Source organism: Baudoinia panamericana (assembly GCF_000338955.1).
Source record: "Baudoinia panamericana UAMH 10762 unplaced genomic scaffold BAUCOscaffold_8, whole genome shotgun sequence".
NCBI lineage: Eukaryota > Fungi > Ascomycota > Dothideomycetes > Mycosphaerellales > Teratosphaeriaceae > Baudoinia > Baudoinia panamericana.
The window spans coordinates 540,908-558,780 of NW_006911264.1; the positions used below are offsets into that span (position 1 = coordinate 540,908).

The 17,873-nt window shown below is 54.4% G+C and overlaps 11 protein-coding genes across 11 annotated transcripts; 5 read left to right on the forward strand and 6 right to left on the reverse strand.

Annotated features, from left to right (window-relative positions):
- Nucleotides 1-382: 382 nt before the first annotated feature.
- On the forward strand, nt 383-1,681 carry BAUCODRAFT_57261 (uncharacterized protein; the record flags this gene model as incomplete). The annotated part of the gene is made up of 2 exons (XM_007679333.1): nt 383-901; nt 989-1,681. Coding segments are annotated over 2 exons (1,212 nt in total), but the record flags the coding sequence as incomplete, so codon positions are not given.
- Nucleotides 1,682-1,893: 212 nt separating this feature from the next.
- Nucleotides 1,894-2,418, reverse strand: BAUCODRAFT_123630 (uncharacterized protein; the record flags this gene model as incomplete). Its single annotated transcript, XM_007679562.1, has 1 exon — nt 1,894-2,418. One exon carries the CDS (start codon nt 2,416-2,418, stop codon nt 1,894-1,896), a length of 525 nt encoding a protein of 174 aa, XP_007677752.1.
- Nucleotides 2,419-2,599: 181 nt separating this feature from the next.
- On the forward strand, nt 2,600-4,274 carry BAUCODRAFT_35154 (uncharacterized protein). The gene is made up of 3 exons (XM_007679232.1): nt 2,600-3,100; nt 3,151-3,597; nt 3,651-4,274. Exons 1-3 carry the CDS (start codon nt 2,835-2,837, stop codon nt 4,117-4,119), a joined length of 1,182 nt encoding a protein of 393 aa, XP_007677422.1. The 5' UTR covers nt 2,600-2,834; the 3' UTR covers nt 4,120-4,274.
- A 276-nt stretch (nt 4,275-4,550) lies between these two features.
- Nucleotides 4,551-5,619, forward strand: BAUCODRAFT_35155 (uncharacterized protein). Its single transcript, XM_007679233.1, has 2 exons — nt 4,551-4,900; nt 4,961-5,619. The coding sequence occupies exons 1-2, from the start codon at nt 4,864-4,866 to the stop codon at nt 5,377-5,379; spliced, it is 456 nt and encodes a 151-aa protein (XP_007677423.1). The 5' UTR covers nt 4,551-4,863; the 3' UTR covers nt 5,380-5,619.
- Nucleotides 5,620-5,803: 184 nt separating this feature from the next.
- Nucleotides 5,804-7,282, reverse strand: BAUCODRAFT_529345 (uncharacterized protein). The gene is made up of 2 exons (XM_007679563.1): nt 6,220-7,282; nt 5,804-6,165 (listed from the first exon to the last, which is right to left on the reverse strand). The coding sequence occupies exons 1-2, from the start codon at nt 6,875-6,877 to the stop codon at nt 6,056-6,058; spliced, it is 768 nt and encodes a 255-aa protein (XP_007677753.1). The 5' UTR covers nt 6,878-7,282; the 3' UTR covers nt 5,804-6,055.
- A 464-nt stretch (nt 7,283-7,746) lies between these two features.
- Nucleotides 7,747-8,961, reverse strand: BAUCODRAFT_72142 (uncharacterized protein; the record flags this gene model as incomplete). The annotated part of the gene is made up of 3 exons (XM_007679352.1): nt 7,747-7,964; nt 8,013-8,870; nt 8,916-8,961. 3 exons carry the CDS (start codon nt 8,959-8,961, stop codon nt 7,747-7,749), a joined length of 1,122 nt encoding a protein of 373 aa, XP_007677542.1.
- A 262-nt stretch (nt 8,962-9,223) lies between these two features.
- On the reverse strand, nt 9,224-11,027 carry BAUCODRAFT_35157 (uncharacterized protein). The gene is made up of 2 exons (XM_007679234.1): nt 9,712-11,027; nt 9,224-9,646 (listed from the first exon to the last, which is right to left on the reverse strand). Exons 1-2 carry the CDS (start codon nt 10,953-10,955, stop codon nt 9,481-9,483), a joined length of 1,410 nt encoding a protein of 469 aa, XP_007677424.1. The 5' UTR covers nt 10,956-11,027; the 3' UTR covers nt 9,224-9,480.
- Nucleotides 11,028-12,107: 1,080 nt separating this feature from the next.
- Nucleotides 12,108-12,506, forward strand: BAUCODRAFT_56640 (uncharacterized protein; the record flags this gene model as incomplete). Its single annotated transcript, XM_007679331.1, has 1 exon — nt 12,108-12,506. A coding segment is annotated over one exon (399 nt), but the record flags the coding sequence as incomplete, so codon positions are not given.
- A 1,542-nt stretch (nt 12,507-14,048) lies between these two features.
- BAUCODRAFT_35159 (uncharacterized protein) lies at nt 14,049-15,409 on the reverse strand. The gene is made up of 2 exons (XM_007679235.1): nt 14,596-15,409; nt 14,049-14,538 (listed from the first exon to the last, which is right to left on the reverse strand). Exons 1-2 carry the CDS (start codon nt 15,215-15,217, stop codon nt 14,120-14,122), a joined length of 1,041 nt encoding a protein of 346 aa, XP_007677425.1. The 5' UTR covers nt 15,218-15,409; the 3' UTR covers nt 14,049-14,119.
- A 292-nt stretch (nt 15,410-15,701) lies between these two features.
- BAUCODRAFT_123637 (uncharacterized protein) lies at nt 15,702-16,467 on the forward strand (the record flags this gene model as incomplete). The annotated part of the gene is made up of 2 exons (XM_007679564.1): nt 15,702-15,794; nt 15,862-16,467. The coding sequence occupies 2 exons, from the start codon at nt 15,702-15,704 to the stop codon at nt 16,465-16,467; spliced, it is 699 nt and encodes a 232-aa protein (XP_007677754.1).
- A 548-nt stretch (nt 16,468-17,015) lies between these two features.
- On the reverse strand, nt 17,016-17,624 carry BAUCODRAFT_157666 (uncharacterized protein; the record flags this gene model as incomplete). The annotated part of the gene is made up of 2 exons (XM_007679565.1): nt 17,016-17,253; nt 17,320-17,624. The coding sequence occupies 2 exons, from the start codon at nt 17,622-17,624 to the stop codon at nt 17,016-17,018; spliced, it is 543 nt and encodes a 180-aa protein (XP_007677755.1).
- Nucleotides 17,625-17,873: the final 249 nt, after the last annotated feature.

The following is a 17,873-nucleotide window of genomic DNA, read 5'->3' on the forward strand; positions in this document are numbered from 1 at the left end:
TATTGTAGCACTACAGAACACTCAATACCTACACGCGCCGCTGCATTGCTGGCGGTCTCGGTGTTGAGAATTTACGAAGTGCTTAGTACGAGAAGTGTACAGTTCACGACCTTGTCTTTGTGCAGGTCTTGGCACAATCACGTGTCAAAAGCCCGGCCGAATTCGGAAGTTCCAGACCCCTTCGATGCCACGGCTCTTTGTCTTGGAAGCGACATCAGGCGTCGCGTACGAGGAGGCTCATGCGAAACATGTGGAGACATAACCGGCTACGTTGCTAAAGACCATGAGCGATGTTTCTATCGCAGGTATGTGCCACGGCCCACGCCATCAGAATCCTCCACAACTGACGATGGCACCAGGAAGCCACATCGCAAGCCTGCCACTCCACATCCTACAAAGCGAGCTAACCCGTCGCCAAACCGAAGGCGAGCGCCCAGCATGCGGCTCCGGGACCAACACCCATGGCTACAACACACCATTCCACGTCTTCGCGCTCTTCTTGATCCTCCTCATCTCAACGCTGGCATGCTCGTTCCCCGTCATCGTCCGCCGTTTTCCCAAGCTACCAGTCCCTAACTACGCCCTCTTCCTGTCCCGTCACTTTGGCACTGGCGTCCTCATCGCTACCGCTTTCGTACACTTGCTTCCCACAGCCTACGTTAGTCTGACCGACCCATGTCTGCCGCGCTTCTGGAACGAGGTATACCCTGCTATGAGCGGATTCATCGCCATGTGCAGTGTCTTTGCGGTAGTGGGGGTGGAGATGGTCTTTGCGTTGAAAGGGGCGAGGCACAGTCATGGAGGTTTGGACTTGGAAGGGTTGAAGGGAGAGGGGAGGAAGGCGGAGCATAGGAGGGGAGACAGTGTCAAGCGGTTTAAGCAGGGACCGATCGGGCTGGAAGTAGGTCAAGACGATGGTGCTGTCGAGGACGACCTTGCATTGCAGGAGCCGCGCAGTCCGTTTTCGGACAGCTCGGTTCTGAACAAGCCGCTCCCGCCGCAACCGCAGTTCGATGACGAACCCGAGGACCTTGATTTGGACGAGCTAGATCCCGTAGCCGAAGACCAACAGCCTCTAACCGCCACGGGACGACGGAAAGAACCTCCATCAGCGAATGGCCACCTTGCCCGACCGGACGGCCAGAGTCGGAGCACCTCCTTTGCCAACCCTAATACCACCACCAACACAGTAGCCACGGACCAACGCGCCATCCTGCAATGCCTCCTCCTCGAAGCCGGCATCCTCTTCCACTCCGTCTTCATCGGCATGGCCCTCTCCGTCTCTACTGGCCCGGCATTCCTCGTCCTCCTCATCGCCATCTGCTTCCATCAGACATTTGAAGGCCTCGCCCTCGGCTCCCGCATCGCCGCCATACCGTCCTTCTCCACCACTTCGCTCAAACCTTGGCTCATGAGCGCCATGTACGGCGTCACTACTCCCATCGGCCAAGCGATCGGTTTGGCGGTGCATACGCTTTACGATCCGGCTAGTCAATTTGGGCTGTTGACGGTCGGGAGTGTGAACGCGGTTAGTGCGGGATTGTTGTTATACGCAGGTTTGGTGCAGCTGCTGGCCGAGGACTTCTTGAGTGAAGGTAGCTATACGGAGTTGCATGGTAGGCGAAGATTAGAGGCTTGTGGCGCGGTGGTGTGTGGCAGTATGCTGATGGCCTTCGTGGGTGCTTGTATGTCCAGAACGCCTGCACATATCAGAACCGAGAGTGGTGTGCTGACGCGTGTGAACAGTTGCGTAGTAAGCAATGCCAGCCACGCATTAGCCATGCTGGTCTATCCTCCACCTAAAGCAAGCCAGCCATCATACGTCAACGATCGTGACGCTCGCAGCTCCAACGCCTCACTGATTTGATATTATGCAACCAACACGATCAGCTTTCATGCCGGCCTCCTGCGCACAAATTCCGCCAAATCCTCCTTGGTCACCACACCCATTACAAACCTCCTCCCCACATCTGTTACAACCGCAAAGTCCTGCTTCTCTCCCACCTTCCCATCACCGCCATCCAGGTTTCCCTCAAAGAACGCCTCCAATTCCTCCAGCCTCGTCTCTAGCGTGATGAGCCTGTACTTCTTCCCTTTCCGCTTGAACTTCACCATCGCCTTCTCCACTGGATCACTCTCCTTCACCTGTCCGGTTTCTAGTAGCTGTCGGAGTCGTGGGGTGCTGATGTAACCTAGCAGTGCTTTGGTGTTGGAGTCGAGGACGGTGAGGTGAGTGTAGTCGCGTTCGAAGGCGGACATGAGAGCGGAGGAGATGGAGGCGAGGGGTGTGGTGGAGAGGGCGGGCGGTGGGTCGAGGTCTTCTACTGTTGCTCCTCTGTATTTGTTGGCCCAGGGTGATGTTCCAGCTTTGGTCGAGTGATTTGACGGGGCATTACTGGCTACACTTGTGTCGTCCATTGCTGCTAGTGGCCATGCAGGTTCGTTGGCTACATGACTCGAGGCACGCAACGAATATACGAAGGACCGGCGCTGTCAACACGGCTCGGATTATCTGGCATGTGATTGGCGGCGTTGCCTGAGCGTTGCGTCAGTGGACCAAGCTGCGTGTCGGCAAGCAGCAGCTCCCTCAACTTTCCTGTGTGTCTCTCTTGCAGAACTGCGACAGCGACAGCAACACGCCACAACAACCGTTCATTGCAAGTCTGGTACGTACTGCTGCCGCATCCTCAGCTTCACCATTCGTTATGTCCATCGGCCGTCCACTGGTCGAAGAGCTGCTTCCAAGGGTCCATTGACTTCGGAGATAAGCTAACAGCCGTAACCAGCACCTTTGTTGAGTGAAGCGACAGCGACAAGGAAGAGCAGCAGCAGCAATGCCTTCACTCTTCCCCACTGCCAGCGCCTTGAGCGCAACCTTCGGTACCGCCACGCCGTACCAACTCAAGCAGTCCGCGCCAGCCCAGCGCTTGCCATATGCCGCGCGCCAGAACCTGTATCAGAGTTGGAATGTCGCCGAGGATGCGCAGAAGAAGGCCACGCAGCTCAGTGATGCCGCTGCCAAGGAGTTGAGCAAGGCAAGCAACATGGCTCAAGCCAGAGTTGGCAAGATCGAGCTTTACAGTGCTCAGTATTACGCTACGTACGTCCATCCACCAGCCTTCAACATTCGTGATACTAATGCAGGTACAGCTGCACCTTCGGTGGTATGCTCGCCTGCGGTCTGACCCATTGGGCGGTCACACCCCTCGATCTCGTCAAATGCCGTCGCCAAGTCGACTCCAAACTCTACAAGGGCAACTTCGACGGCTGGTCCAAGATCATCCGCTCCGACGGCGCCCGCGGCCTCTTGACCGGCGGTTGGGCCACCTTCTACGGCTACTCCGTGCAAGGTGCTCTCAAGTATGGCGGCTACGAGTTCTTCAAGAAGTTCTACTCCGACATGGCGGGCGAGGAGAACGCCAAGAAGTACAAGACCTGGATCTACCTTGCCGGTTCCGCCAGCGCCGAATTCTTCGCCGACATTGGCCTGTGTCCGTTTGAAGCGATCAAGGTCCGCACGCAAACTACTATTCCGCCATTCGCCAAGGGTCCCATCGATGGATACAACAAGATTGTCGCTGCCGAAGGCTTCGGAGGGTAAGCCTGAATTACCACCGACCTCTTCGCACAGATTACTAAGTCTATGACAGTCTCTACAAGGGTCTGTACCCGCTCTGGGGTCGTCAGATCCCTTACACCATGATGAAGTTCGCCTCCTTCGAAACCATCGTCGAAATGATCTACCACCGCCTCCCAGGCACCAAAGCCGACTACTCGAAAGCTGCACAAACCGGGGTTGCCTTCAGCGGTGGTTACCTCGCCGGTATCCTCTGCGCCATCGTCTCTCACCCGGCCGACGTCATGGTCAGCAAGCTTAACGCCAACCGTCTTCCCGGTGAGAGCTTCGGCGGCGCCGTGGGACGCATCTACAAGGACATTGGGTTCGGTGGTCTCTGGGCTGGTCTACCAGTGAGAATCGTCATGATCGGTACGCTGACGGGTCTGCAATGGATGATCTATGATTCGTTTAAGATCTTCATGGGTCTGCCTACGACTGGTGGCGCGGCGCCGCCGCAGCAGGGTGCCATTAAGGCTGGACCGGAGTCGTTGGTGAAGTAGATAGGGCGAGAGTGAGCGAGAGGAGGCGATGTGGAGGCAAGGGTGAGAACTACGCGAGATGAGGACTTCTGGCTAGAGCTATGCTTCACAGGGGACGTGGTAGAGAAGTTGTAACGATCTTTGTACGCTTTGTGATGAATCAAAAGAGATGCAGATAGCTGTCCTTGTGGGTTGTATTTAGAGGTGACTCGGATACTTCCAGGCATTCTCAATGCTCACATGTTACGTTACATCAAGGCAGCCCTGCACAGCAACCGTTAATGGGTTGTCAACATATCTGTTGGCCTTACACATGGTGTAGCGCCGGCCAATGAGCGTCGACGTTGCAATCGGGCAAAAACGCTTGGAAGCTTTTCCGAAACGCCTTGGCCGACATCACCTCATCGTCTGCAGTCGCGCAAGTGCAGCACAGAAAGGCCGCCGTTGGTATTGCACCATAGGGCATGCGCAGAGCTACATTGGTCGTTTCCCGTGCCTTGGTTCTTTTGTGACTAGGTGGGCTGGCTTGCGTCATATACCGCACGCTTGTTTGAACTGCATTCTTCTCAACCCATTCGACGCCGTGCAAAACTGTGATACGTTATCGGTGTAAAAGTTCCTACTGCTCGTACTTGATACCCTACCGTGTTTCCAGCCTTCATCCGTTGTCAAGAAGCAAAAAGTGCTCTAAACGAACGAGCATATTTGGTTTAGTCGCATAGAGAAGGTACGACGGAGGTGACTCCGTACGCTTAAGCGAGCAACATGAGCGACGACCGCATCCACTCTACTGGCCGTGGTGGTATGTCACATGAACCTCATATCGTATGTCTCGTAAGGCAAAACACTAACGCCCTGGCAGGCGCCGGCAACATCGGCCAAGACCCCAACACCGTCTATGTCGACGGCGACATCGTCCGCGAGGGCGTCGAGGGCGAGACCAGCCGCTCTAGCGAGCCGGTCGGCCGCGGAGGCGCAGGCAACGTCCTCCACTCGCCTCGCACAGGTACGCCTGCTGCGGGTATCAACCCGTCAGTCCCGCCCTCGAAGGACTTCATCCCGGAGACCGCCACGCGGACAGCAGAGGGACATGAGAACTTTCACACGGGCAGGGGCGGGCAAGGCAATGTGCACAAGGACAAGTATGGGGGGCATAGCACTCCGCAGCCAGGACAGCAGGGACATCACGAGGACATTCTAGGCAAGGCGAAGCATGCGCTAGGCTTTGACAAGGGGGAGCCTACGCAGGGTAGTGGGTTGAAGAATGAAACTGCCCCCTAAAGTGTGAACACCACGTCAACGATATAACGATGTGCGGGTTTTGCACGCTTCCCAACACGATAACATAGAGCCAGCATGAGACTATGGGTCTTCCAGCGGGTGAAAGACACTTTCACCTGACTGCGATTGCGTCTAACTTAGCTTCATTGAGGGTGTGAGAACTTGCTTTCCAGATTAGTTTCCCATCGTCCAAAAAGCCCAGTGGCTGTTGTGATGCTTGTAAGCGTGCCAATCTCTGAGGAATATACGCTCTTGTACAAGGGTCTCGGAAATCTCATCTGCATGCATCTGAGTCTATCGGCCTTTCAGCAGCTAACATATCTGAAGACAGCTTTGAGAGGACACAGGAACAGCGCGCTTCTTACAGTATTGATGGCAGCTATGTGCATACATCAGTCATTTCAGCAGCTTATTGAACCGTTATGGATCTCGGATTGTGCAACGAGCTTACAGGCTTCCCAACTTTCATACTCCTTGACTACATGGCTCTATCGGTCACTTCAGCAGCTTGTTCGCCTCCTACAGGTTTAGGAAAGCGCACAATTGCAGCTGACTGCGCAACATGCTCTCCATTACTTTGAGCCACTGCATATCGCGCTGTAGGCTACCTTAGCAGCTCAAGCAGACGCTACGCTCACGGAGTATTGTATCAGCCACCCCCTCTCAGTACTGCCCATCAACATACGGCCCGCGCGTCGGCTTCTCCAACCCTTTGCTCGTGTCCTCCACCTTCGCCTTTCTCAGAACGCGCTCCTTGCTCATACTGACGATGCCATAGAGGTTCGCCTGCCAAGCAAGTCAGTACAAGTGAGCGTATCATCCCATAGTCAAAGGACTTACCATATGCGGCGTTGTTGGCTTCACGGCGTTGACAGCCTCCTTCGCGTCCTTGAGATACTGGAGCGCCAACTCCTTCTGCCCGTCCGAGGCCTTGAGCTCCGCCAGAATCGTGTCTGAGAGCGTCAGTGAACGCAGTCAGGGTCGAATGCACCCTCGTAGAAGGGTAGCTTACAGGCATGGACCTTGTCCCGACCTTAGCATGCTTGTGGTGCACGATGCGCATGCAATCGGCACGGCAGGTATCGAACTTCCCCTCCACACGAAGATCCATAGCCTCCTTTAGGATCTTCTTGCACTCCTTGCGGTCTGCATCGCACTCCGCGGCCAGGTGTTCGAGCTTCCGGATCTCACTCGCCTTGCTCTCACCATCCGGTAGGATGCTCAGCTCCTCGAGACGGCGGGTGACGGCGTTGAGACCTACTGGTAAGGACACGCCCGTGGTTGGGGTGGCGGCAGAGGACGCCGTCCCACTGCGCAAGAAAAGCTTCCGAGGGGTTGTCGGTGCGGTGCGAGCGGGTGAGTTGTTCGCCATCCCCGAGAGGCTGGTGGTGCTGCCATGACGGCCACTGAGGATAGCCTTCATGCTACTGAAGGACGTTTTGCTCCGCTCGAGGACTGGCCGCTTCGGCCGACCGCGACTGGACATGTTTTCCGCCATGCTCGCTGCATGATATACTTCTACAGTATATAACTTACCTTCTGGGGTGTATATTGACTTGAGACTGTAGTGCTTGTCGGTTGCTGCGAGGTGATGTGTGTGGAAGTGTTATTATATGCTCTCCAAGAGAAAGCCAGTAAGAATTGTTTGTAGTACACGTGAGTTTCTGATCACTTCTGCGCTCCGTTGAGATTGCGCCGTTGTATCACGCTGTCGATCATTGTTGTTTGTCTTCCGTATCTGGCAGGCACGCGTGTTTTGACAGAAGGAACGTCCTATGCTGTGAGCGACAATCTCCAGGACATGCTTCGTGCTGAGACTGCCGCGACAGTGATGTAATGGCTTGGATGCGCATGATGTGCAGGAGATGATGCGCTTGAAGTGGAAGCTCGCCGTAGCGGTCATCCAGCACCCAAGCACCATCGTGGAGAGGGCGCGGCCATGGGCTTAGCGTACTGCTCTGCTTTACTGCACCGTCGGAGATAGGACGCAGGTGTCCGCGAGATGTGACATCGGTGACTGGCGCTCAGCCTTGTGTAGTCTTTCGATGTGTGCTGGATTTCTAACACAGTCACTGAGCGCCTTGTGATCCCGCAGCAAGCTTTTTGATTACCTTATTCACTCCTGCATTAATCAAGCTCGAGCACGATGGTGTAACTCATCGCTGGCAGATCGTTTGGAACGCTGTGGACAGTTCATGCGTGGGCTCCCCAATTGTCGTTAGAGCACAGGGGAACTGCGGCATTGTTCAGCGCTTGCCATGTTCGAAAGATGGTCGATCTCTCTCTGGCCAATGTAGTCTCATTGCTTCGTCAATCTTCCGCTAACCATGCGGTCATAAACATAATGGGTATCGTGCATCATGCCGCTCAAAGATCATTGTAACCCAGTATCCGCTTGTCCAACCCTTTGTCTGCCACCGCCCATGTCCACGCTCTGCCAGCTTCGCCACCAAACAGTGACTCCGGCGCTGAGGAAGGCTCCAGCAAACCGTCCTGCTCCATGGACTTCATCTCGTGGCCTGTCGTATAGGTCAGGAAGTGCTCAAACTCCTTGTCCTCGAGAGCTAGTGCATTGCCGGAGATGCCTGAGACGTGTCAGTGAGCCAACGCAAAGGTCAGAGTAGGCTACATACCGTGGCAGAGACAAGGCTCCTTTGTCAACAGGCCGCGCTCGAGAATGCACTCTCGCCCTTTCGTAATGGCCTTCGCGATCTTTTCCCTTAACGACGGAAAATACTCCTTGATACTGTTCAGACTCACGACCACGCCGGGCGCGCCATGGCAGACCTGCACCAAGCGGTCCCTTTCCGGCGGCACACTGCTCGGAAAGTTGCCGCTGTCGTATTGGTAGGTGAGGAGAACTGCAAGCTCGGCTTCTAGCTTCGCAGCATACTTCTTCGGGTTTGTAAGGACAATCTGCGTAATGATGCCAACTGCGCCATGCACGGCGCCGATGTACACTTTGCCATGCCACTTCCATGGTCTTGGTGAGTCCAGGATGGCGTCAACGACGTCTTCCTGGGTGTCTGTAATCAGCTGCGTCGTCTTGGGGTCATCGATGAAGGAGGCTTTCACGAGCCGTAGAAGGTAGAGGTAGCCCGCCCTGCCGTAGAGGAACTCATTCTCGCTCTCTGGATCAAGCACTTCTGCAGAGTAATCGCAAAGACTGGTGGCCATCTCAGCATCTTTGCTGCTCGCCGCGCCTATCGCAAGTAATGACATTATGTCGTCCATAATGCCGCACTTTCCGACAGACGGCCCGGGATAGCTCTGGATATTGTCTTGGGCATGCTTCAGGTAGAGGGCAGACCAGACGCCGAGCTGATGTTCTGAGATTACAAGGTCAGGGTAGAGCTGCTGTAGCACGAGGAATGTGTAGGCCACGGAAACAGGCCCCTTAAACAGGCCGCCGCCTGGTCGTACTTTGGCGGGCGGGTGCTCAGTAACCAACCGTGTGAGAGACGCTTCGAGCTGTCTGCGCGGGTCTGAAGCTCGTCAGTATTAGTTGTATCGAAAGGTATCAGATCGACCATCACCTCTCCTAGCAAGGGGTGCATCATTCTTGAAGTATCTGGGGGGCATTTTCTCCGATGTGCAAAGGGTAAGATCAGGTCATTGCATGGAAGATCATGGCAAATGTCATGCTAAAGCGCAAGTTCTGGCAATCAGGAACAGTGCACGACTTTTTGTGAGTGGATCAAGCTCATGCAGTTGGTTTCTTACGCATGTATCGCAACCATGTGACTCCAGAAGTCAGGCTGGCGACGCTGTGATTCGGCACCGAAGCTCGGCCCGTAGCGCGTCGGTCGACCCTACCAATTCCGAGACACGCTCATAACTGTGAGGCTAAGTTGAACCAATCGCAGCAGTTACGGGGTATGTACGATGCTTTCGCAATACTGATTAGACGAAGCACTGCGGGAGCAGAGTGCTTGCGACCCGTACCCTGGGGACTCCACAACGCGGTGCTACTTTCTTCCACGTGCTACTGACGTCTTTGCCATACGCTCTAGTAGCGAACATTCCCAGACGCCCTAATAACTGCAGTGCCGAGCGCGCATACGCCGAACAAATTACCATCCACAAACTGAACCGTCGCAGCTACTTCTTAATCCTGTCCAGTCTCGCCCGGTTCATTGCTATTTGGTCGTCAACCTTGTCAGACTTACCACTGATACGATCAATCAGCTTGTTCTGACTCTCCAGTTCCTGGCTCATTGCGATGCCGATCTTCTTCATGTTCTTGACACCTTGATGGATAATATTCCTGCCATATTGTCAGCACAACTTTTGGGTTCGCTGGATAAGCGGGCAAGCCCTGACTGTACATACATGTTGTCCTCAATGTCGTTTTCCATCTGGTCGTCGTCACTGTCCGCTTCGAATTGATACTTGGCTCGATCCGTGTAATTACGCTGTGTCTGTTGACTACTCGAGCCAGGCTCTGGACGTAGTTCAGTAGCTTGACCGCGATGACGCATCGTCGAGTTGTATGCGGCCGCGGATGTTGCTACGGCAGTTTCGCGCTCATGTGCTCGAGCTTCGCCGGCTCGCTTGGCAGCTTCGTTGTCGAGCGCTTTACCACGGAAAGGGTTGTCCATGTGCACGAGGAGGAAGCTACGATTGAGCGTCTTCAGTTCTTTCGCTTTGCTAGTGGCCTGTCGGTTCTGGTATTCGGCCGCATCAAGGTACTCCTCTGTTTTGTGCAGGTGGTCGCCTTGTTGTCCAAGGCGTATAAGAGCGTTACGAGCCGTCTCTTCCGTTTGTGCAGCAATTCTGGCAGCATTGCTCGACGAAGCGACGGTTTTCTGCTTAGTTTCCTTGATCAACAGCCTTGCCGAATCAATATCCGCATTCTCACGCTCCTCGGCGGTCAATTCGCGCTCTTCGCCGTATCCGTAGTTCCCTGGCATGCCACCAGCGCCTTGACTATCCGCATTCGCATAGCTCGCATCGCTGGACTGCTCATTCGCCGCAAAAGACTCCTCCTGCTCGGCACTCTGTGCTCTTTGGGCAGCATCACCAAAGAGCGCCTCGCGACCCGCATCTGTGGTCATTGTCTCTTGGCTCATCCGTCTACCAAGGCCGCCATACCCACCAGCACCGTATCGTGATTGGGCGCTTCCATTCTGTCCGCCATACGGATTGCTGTCTCCGTATCCGTTCGCTTGTCCGTAACTGTTACGGCTTGGGAAACGTGGAGCACCACCACCGTAACCACCTGTCGGCACGGGCGACTTCTCACTCCTATTAGGAACCGGGGAGTTGCGGCCGTACGGCGGCGGCCCTGACTGCTCACTATTGAGCGTCAGGCTGCCGAACGAGGACGCTGGTGGTTGTGAGAGAGATGTTTGCGATCTTGGAGCGTATACATCGTTCGCAGGGTTCTGTGAAGCGTATGGGTTTGCGCTCTGCTGAGAGTATGGGTCGCTCGATGGAGGCGGGACAGCATACGGGTTGGCGGATGAGGGCGCTGGCGACTTCGACAACTTGCTCTTGCCGAACAGCGATGCCTTTTGTGTGCTTAAGCTACTCGTCTCCTCGCCTTTATCGCCCTTCTTGAAACCGAAAGGCATCTTGTATATCGTGATTCGCAATACTAAATGTAAGTGAAAGAGCGTGCCTGATGAGCTGGAAGCGCACATGCTGCGCTCCGGCTGTGGCTGTGAAGGGTCCATGTTCGTGGCCATCGCTCACGCTACGGATAGCCTGGCGGCTGCCGTCCCGTCTCCGGAGATTTGTAACCTACTGCACCAATTCTGGAACGAAAGATGTTCGCATGCAATTTCCTACGCTTGAGGCTGCAGAAGATATCAGGCCGAAGCGCTTGTGAGGACCCCGAGACCTCTTCGTTCATTTCTCTATTCAACGTCGGACGTCTGCAGCCCCACGTCGTCACTGCCGCTATTGCTTGGCACCTGGCTATCTGTGGCCAGTACTTCGAGTACCATTGTTGTACACGGGCTCGGCACTGGAAGCAGAAATTTGGCACCTACACCATGCGCTGTTATATCCACGTCTCGTGGCCTTGAAGGCATACAACGTTGCACTATGTGTCACAGCGAACAGAGCGCTCGGTGTCCCCTAAGGCAGGGCTGCAGAGCCTCGCTCTCTGCAAGCCTGTGGTTTGCCGCCCATGGTCTGCGCCACTCGCGCGTGAGAACGAGCATGACTTGACCTAGCTTTCAGCAACAGCACTAAAGGAGTGTCCAGCTATTGACTACTGTTCATTGTTGTGGACCTAGCGGCGACAACAGTTTGATTGAGAACCCTAATGGGGGGCAGGCTTACAGATTCATTGTAGAACGTCTGGCCCTTGTACGCCTGACATGATGCAGGTACAGGCGGCACTGCCGTGGTCTGCAGCATCGGCGCTTCGCGATGCACAAGGCTTGCGGCACAGTCTGGCCATCCCTCAGGTAATGTCTCTCCTCGTGTTCCTTTCTCGTCCTCCATGCAGAATTACTGCTATGTTGTTGCACGACTTTCGTATTGTTCTGCTTTTTCGCACAATTCTGAGTAGCGTACGCGGTAAGGGGCGGCGCAAGGTGCCATGGCAATCGCAAGAATCATCGCGAGAATTGCAACAAATCCCAGGACGAGCACAAACCCAGCAACAAGTTCAGCAACAAGCCCAGCAACAAGCCCAACACCAATCCCGAGCATCAGCTGAGCAATCTGCATTAGAGTCAAAAGTGTCCGTCTACTCTGATCTTCAGTCAAACCAAATCCGAGTGCTGGAGTTGCAGCCTGGCAATGCAGGCGAACCTCTCCATGCCCTACTACGTCCAGTCTCGATCCACAAACCCCCGAGTTACAATGCTATCTCCTACGTATGGGGCTCGTCAGAACGCTCGGCTTTGCTCCATCTTCGACAAGGCACGCTGGCAATTACTGCTTCGGCTGAGGTTGTGCTTCAGCATCTTCGCAGGCCGAACCACAGCATCGTGCTTTGGCTTGACGCAGTCTGCATCAACCAGGATGACACGGTCGAGCGTGGTGAGCAGGTGGCTAGGATGGCGGACATATACCATGGCGCTAAGGACGTCATTGTGTGGCTAGGTGCTGCAGAGCCTGGTGATCACCTGGCATTCTGGACCGTTGAGTTGCTTGCTGATTTCTACCTACGACTGGATGCAGCGAACCTGCTGAACAAGTCTGCCGCCTTTGCAGATTCGCCGAGGACTATACTGGAGAAGCTGGAAGATCACTTTGCATCGAACCTAAACGTGAACGAACAGCACTGTCCGTGCTGTAAGCAGACGTTTGACTGGCCGCAGCCGACTGTGGAGGACGCCCTTACATCTCTCAACTGTCTCTGGAGCAGTGGCTGGTTTACGCGGACGTGGGTCGTGCAGGAAGCTGCTCGGGCGCGCTCGTGCTTAGTTCTTGTCGGCTCACATTCGACAACTCTCGCTGCGTTAGAGGTTGCTGTCCGTTTGGTTTACGCTTTCAACTGCTTCCCGTACGAATGGTCTGTCACCAAGCGTCTCGATTTGGATTCTTTCTTTGTAGCATACAGGTTTTTGGCCCATCTTATTCGTGGCTGGCGAGAAGATAAATACCTGTCCAGCAAGCACCAGTTCATCGAGGCTGTCGTATTTGGCTCGCTGTGCCTGCGCATCACTGATCCACGAGACCGCATTTTTGCGCTACGAGCACTTCCCTTCGTGGCTGGAGATGACACGTTGGTGCCAGACTACGACGTCTCTGTAGCTGAGCTGTGGACTCGCGTCGCCGTGTCTGTCACGACCCGGGCCGATACAGAGCATGTCAGCGCTGCCGTCTTTCTGGCCATGGCAGGTGCCGAAAACCGTCCACGAACGGATCCGAATATGCAACAGCTGCCAAACTGGGTTCCAGACCTGGAGTCTAGTGCCGAATGGTTCCATAAGTACATGTTTTACCTCCACGGCTCTCCAGTGGAACGGGCATTGAGCGATGAACCACGCTTTCAGGCGTCGTACAATCCCAACGAGCCGCATGTGCTACAGGTGCAAGGCATACTCTTCGAGCGGCTTGGGGTGATTTGCCCAAGGTCTCGCCCTCACAAGGATACCTTCGACTACGCTCACATGGACTCAACGCAGCTTGTGAAGCATGCCTATTGTGTTGTACTACCCTGGTACCTCCGCTGCCGGAATTTTGCTTTTGAGCACGGGCAGGCACTGGACGAGCAAACACAACTAGAGCGGCTCGAGCGGCTTCTGAGCCACGGTCGGCTGCTTGACCCTCAACGTTACCCACCCCTTAATGAGAGTTGGGATGAGGCGTTCAAGTGTCTACTGCCGGACCTGTGCGCCCGAACGGGCGTACTCGGGCCGCCTTTAAGTTTTGACCTGATGCGCCGAGACCTGCGTCTACATCTGCAGCCAAAAGGTGGAGATATCGCTATGGACCGATGTCGAGTCCTTGCTGCAACGGACAGCGGTACGCTTGCTTGGGTACCCGACAGGTCGCGACCTGGAGATTGGATTTGCTCGTTTGTAGGCGCGCCGTATCCGTTTGTACTACATCCTGCTGATGAGGGGCTCTACATGTTGGCTGGAGATGCGTACGTTCATGATGAGAGCATCGAAGAATCATGTTCCAGCGTCACAAAAGAGCGTTTGTTGACACTGCGCCTGGTATAGCAGCTTCTCTAGGTCGAGTTGAAATGCGGAAGTATGGCCTGGTGCAATGCTGCCAATTGAAAACGAGACCGAACAAGTCAACAATAAGCCTATCCCGGGTTTCTGAGTTAGCGCAAAGGCTCGGTGCTTCCTCTATTCCCGCCTTCTTCACCATGGACGCCTGCCTCGGCTTCCCGTAACCGCACCTTCGACTGATCTGCGTGCTTTGCTGGATCGAAGACGTACATCGGAAACTCCAGCCCGATTGTCCTCTTGACGACGACGGGCAAACTTCGCCAAATTGCTGGTGGCAGCGGGATCAGAATGCTTGTATCGTGCAGCCACTTCTCATACTGTGGCCAGCTGGTGCCTTCCTCGTACCGCTTCTTGGCTCCGGGCCGTTCTTGGAGAGGAAGACCGGAGACGAACATCAGCAGCGCTGTTAAGAATATCCAGCCGAGCATGCTGCTGTAAAGTGCAGCGTATGCGCCTGAACCAATTGGAACGGTCCCGTAGCTGGCCGGTGTTACGGCGATGATGAAGATGGCTGTCATTGTTTAGCCCGAGCGCAAGCACAGTCAAGACTTCTCCACACAGTACTTACAGACTTGGATCATGATCTCACCAAAGTAATTTGGATGCCGCGAATACTGGAAGAAGCCAACTTTACACACCGCGCCAGGCTGTTTACCCTGCTTAGACTGCTTGAAGTTGTATTTTTGAACATCGCTGGCGGCTTCAATTGTAAGTGCCATAGCAAAGATGATAATGCCTATAATATCGGTTGCCTTGCCAAAGCTCGGCTGCGGGTAGTGCAGAACATTCGGACTGTTGAGAATTGTGACTGGCAAGGACACAGTCCAGACCCAAACCATCTGAAACACCCAGAACCCCAGCAACGGAAGGAACTTGTCCCGCATTTCGTCGAAACGGTCATCTTTGCCAGTTTTCAATATTCGAAAGAGTAGAAAGCCCGAAAGACGCGCAGCCCAGAGCATGAGGAAGATACTGACGACGATCTGGCGAGCATTGGTGGTTCCGGACATGGACAGCGTGAGAATCGCTAGCCAGATGAAGTTGGAGCCACCCATGAAGTCGGTCAACTTGTCGAACTTGAAGGTGAAGGCGACGCTGAAGCCGAGCAGTTGGTAGGCAATGGTTACAAGCAGACTGATCGCAAGGTAGTAGTCGTCCAAAACCTGTAAAGGCGGGTGCGTCGCCATCATCGCTGCCTCGATCGTGATCCTGACTAGAAGAGCAAATGGGGTTGGTTGCTGGTCAGATATACTTCGGAAATGGGTGTAGGTGTAGCCTACGCAGGAACGGGAATCAAGGAAATACTCTGTGTAAGCACCTACACGCGTGTCCTACTTGTACATCTGCCATGTCCGGCCGGAGACGGTGTACCTACGCGTCCGGCCACCTCTCGCCGTCTGCGAGCAATTGGTAGTCCGACGTCATGCACATGGTCCATTTGCGGTATGGTTGGCGAGATCCACGCGAGTCGCGGACGGCTTGGCATCGAAAGTCGCGCGTCTCGAGCTTCTTACTTCCTGCACCTCGCAAACACAATCGGGCATATGATCAAACCCGCATAATGCGCTGCCTCGGTCACAGCGCTTTCAGGGTCGCATAGTCGACCGTATGACAGACAAGCCACGACGGCATGACTTCAGAAGTGCGAAGTCGAGAAAGCGGCACCAGGAGAAGATGGCTGCGCAGATGGCCCAACGCGCCTTGAAGAAAGCTGCTCCAGGTCAAGAAGCATACACCAAGCAATTGCAAATACCCACAGTCACAGAGGTATGGTCGTTCAACTCTGTGATATCGCGATAGGTGAAGGTAAGTACTGACTATTCCACTTACTAAGGATGATCTCCTTGCATTTCAAGTTTTTCATTTTGGCGACGACACTAAACCAGAGAACTGGTTTGTTGATGCGGAGACCGCACTGAGCTTTCCGTCGGAGCTTCAGTGTGAGGATGACAACCTCGGCTGGTATGAAGACGGGACCAAACGTACTCTCACCGATGCGCAGATCGCGATGTTTAGACATAGCGAGCTTCAGCAAATGCTACGCGAGCGAGAGATTCGGCGTGACGAGGACTCTCAGCAAGACGGAGGCGGTTCGGATGACGGCGGCTCTCCGACCTCTGAGGTGTCAAGCATAGAGGGCGATCTTCTTGGCTTGACTTGTCGACCGCTGGCGCCGAAGACAAACCTATCAACGAAGCCTCCAGAGCAACGATCAGTCAAGAAACAGCTGTCACACAGCAGCAGAAGCGAGGAGTCACGATCAAACAGTCGTTCGCAAACCCGACTAAGACAAGAGGTGCCGTACGATGAGCGACACAAGCGCAATTGGGAGAACTTCATTGATGCGCACGATCCGATCCATGGCTCGATGACTCACCGCCGACTGGTACGGGAGCTGGACGAGCAGCATGAGAAATTGGTCGACATGGACTACGGCTAAGTCGCTTGTGGCCGAGCGGGCAATTTATGAAGACCCCTGTAACATCTAGGAAAGTCGATAACACCTTATCTGAAATGTTGACATGGAGGGAAGCATTCGTAAGTACGAAGACATATTTCACACAGTTTTGCATAGTGATGAGAAACTTCTCATTGTCATCCTTAGACGTAAAGCCACAGCGGGTTGGGCAGTGCTTGGTTTCGGTCGCGAGACACTTGACCACACATCCTCCCGTAATTGGGTGATGTCGACTTCAATCTTCTCTCTGATCGCCCATACTTCTACGCATACCGCGGTGACGCTCAGCTGTCGATCGAAGACGAGTCACTAACAGTTTACAGACTGTAGGAGCATCGTAGGCAACGTGCAGCACAAAAGCTTCGCCCAGCATCGGTATCCGCGTGGGTACCATTGCACTTTATCGGTGTACGCGAGCTATTTGAGGCTCGCAGAAAAGGCATGCTATATACGCTTGCATTGAAAGTCCCGCAGCACATCGCTCTTCCCTCCAACCTACCCCTCTGTCAAGATGGGCTATCAAAACATGCTTATTGTGCCTTCCAGTCCCACACCTGCCTCATCTTCTCGCGGTGATTACCCTTGACGCACGTGATGCGTCGCACGTGTTTCCTCTCACCATTGACATCCGCGAAGCCGAAGATGACTGTGGCCTTCCAGGTGTCTGACAAGCTCTCGTTGACTGACTCCAGGACTTCGCCTTCCAGGCAATCCTGAGCCCAACCTTCCTTCAGAAAGTCGTCATCGAGCTCGGACACCTTGACCATCCTGAGACGACGATCAGCAACCTAAGCTACCTTTTCAAGAAGCACAAAAGATTCGAACGAGCCATACCTACTACGCCCCTTGACCTTGCCCCAAATCTTGTTGGCTGATTCATGCCATTCTCCATCGATGGTTCGTTCTTCCTCGTTGGTAATGCCGCCCGTGGAGACTTGCTTCTGGTCAAGATGCAATTTGCCATCCTTGTCGGTATATTGGCTGGTTGTGTTCGTGACGGTACTGAAAGCCACCGCTTGCCGGATGATGAAGCCAATGCCCTGCATTTTCAGCATCTCTGTGGCGGAGTCGGAAATTGTCTTATTAAGAACGTAGGTGCCGGACATGTCCTTCATCGTCACCGTACTTGGGACCGCCATGGTGGGTGGCGCTCAGAAGTGCTTCTGTACTAATTACTGACTCTACGTACGATGTACCTTAAACCTACCTGGCGCAGGAAAAGATGAGGATCAGACCTAGTGATAGCGTCTTTGGTGTGAGCTTCGCGTCTCTGATCGATTGCGAACGTTTACGTCAGCCACAACTTGCGCAGCCGAGCGACACCCTGGCGCTCGGGGAGCGAATGCAAGCGTAAACGGAAAGCGAATGCAAGCCTCATCAGCGGGGAG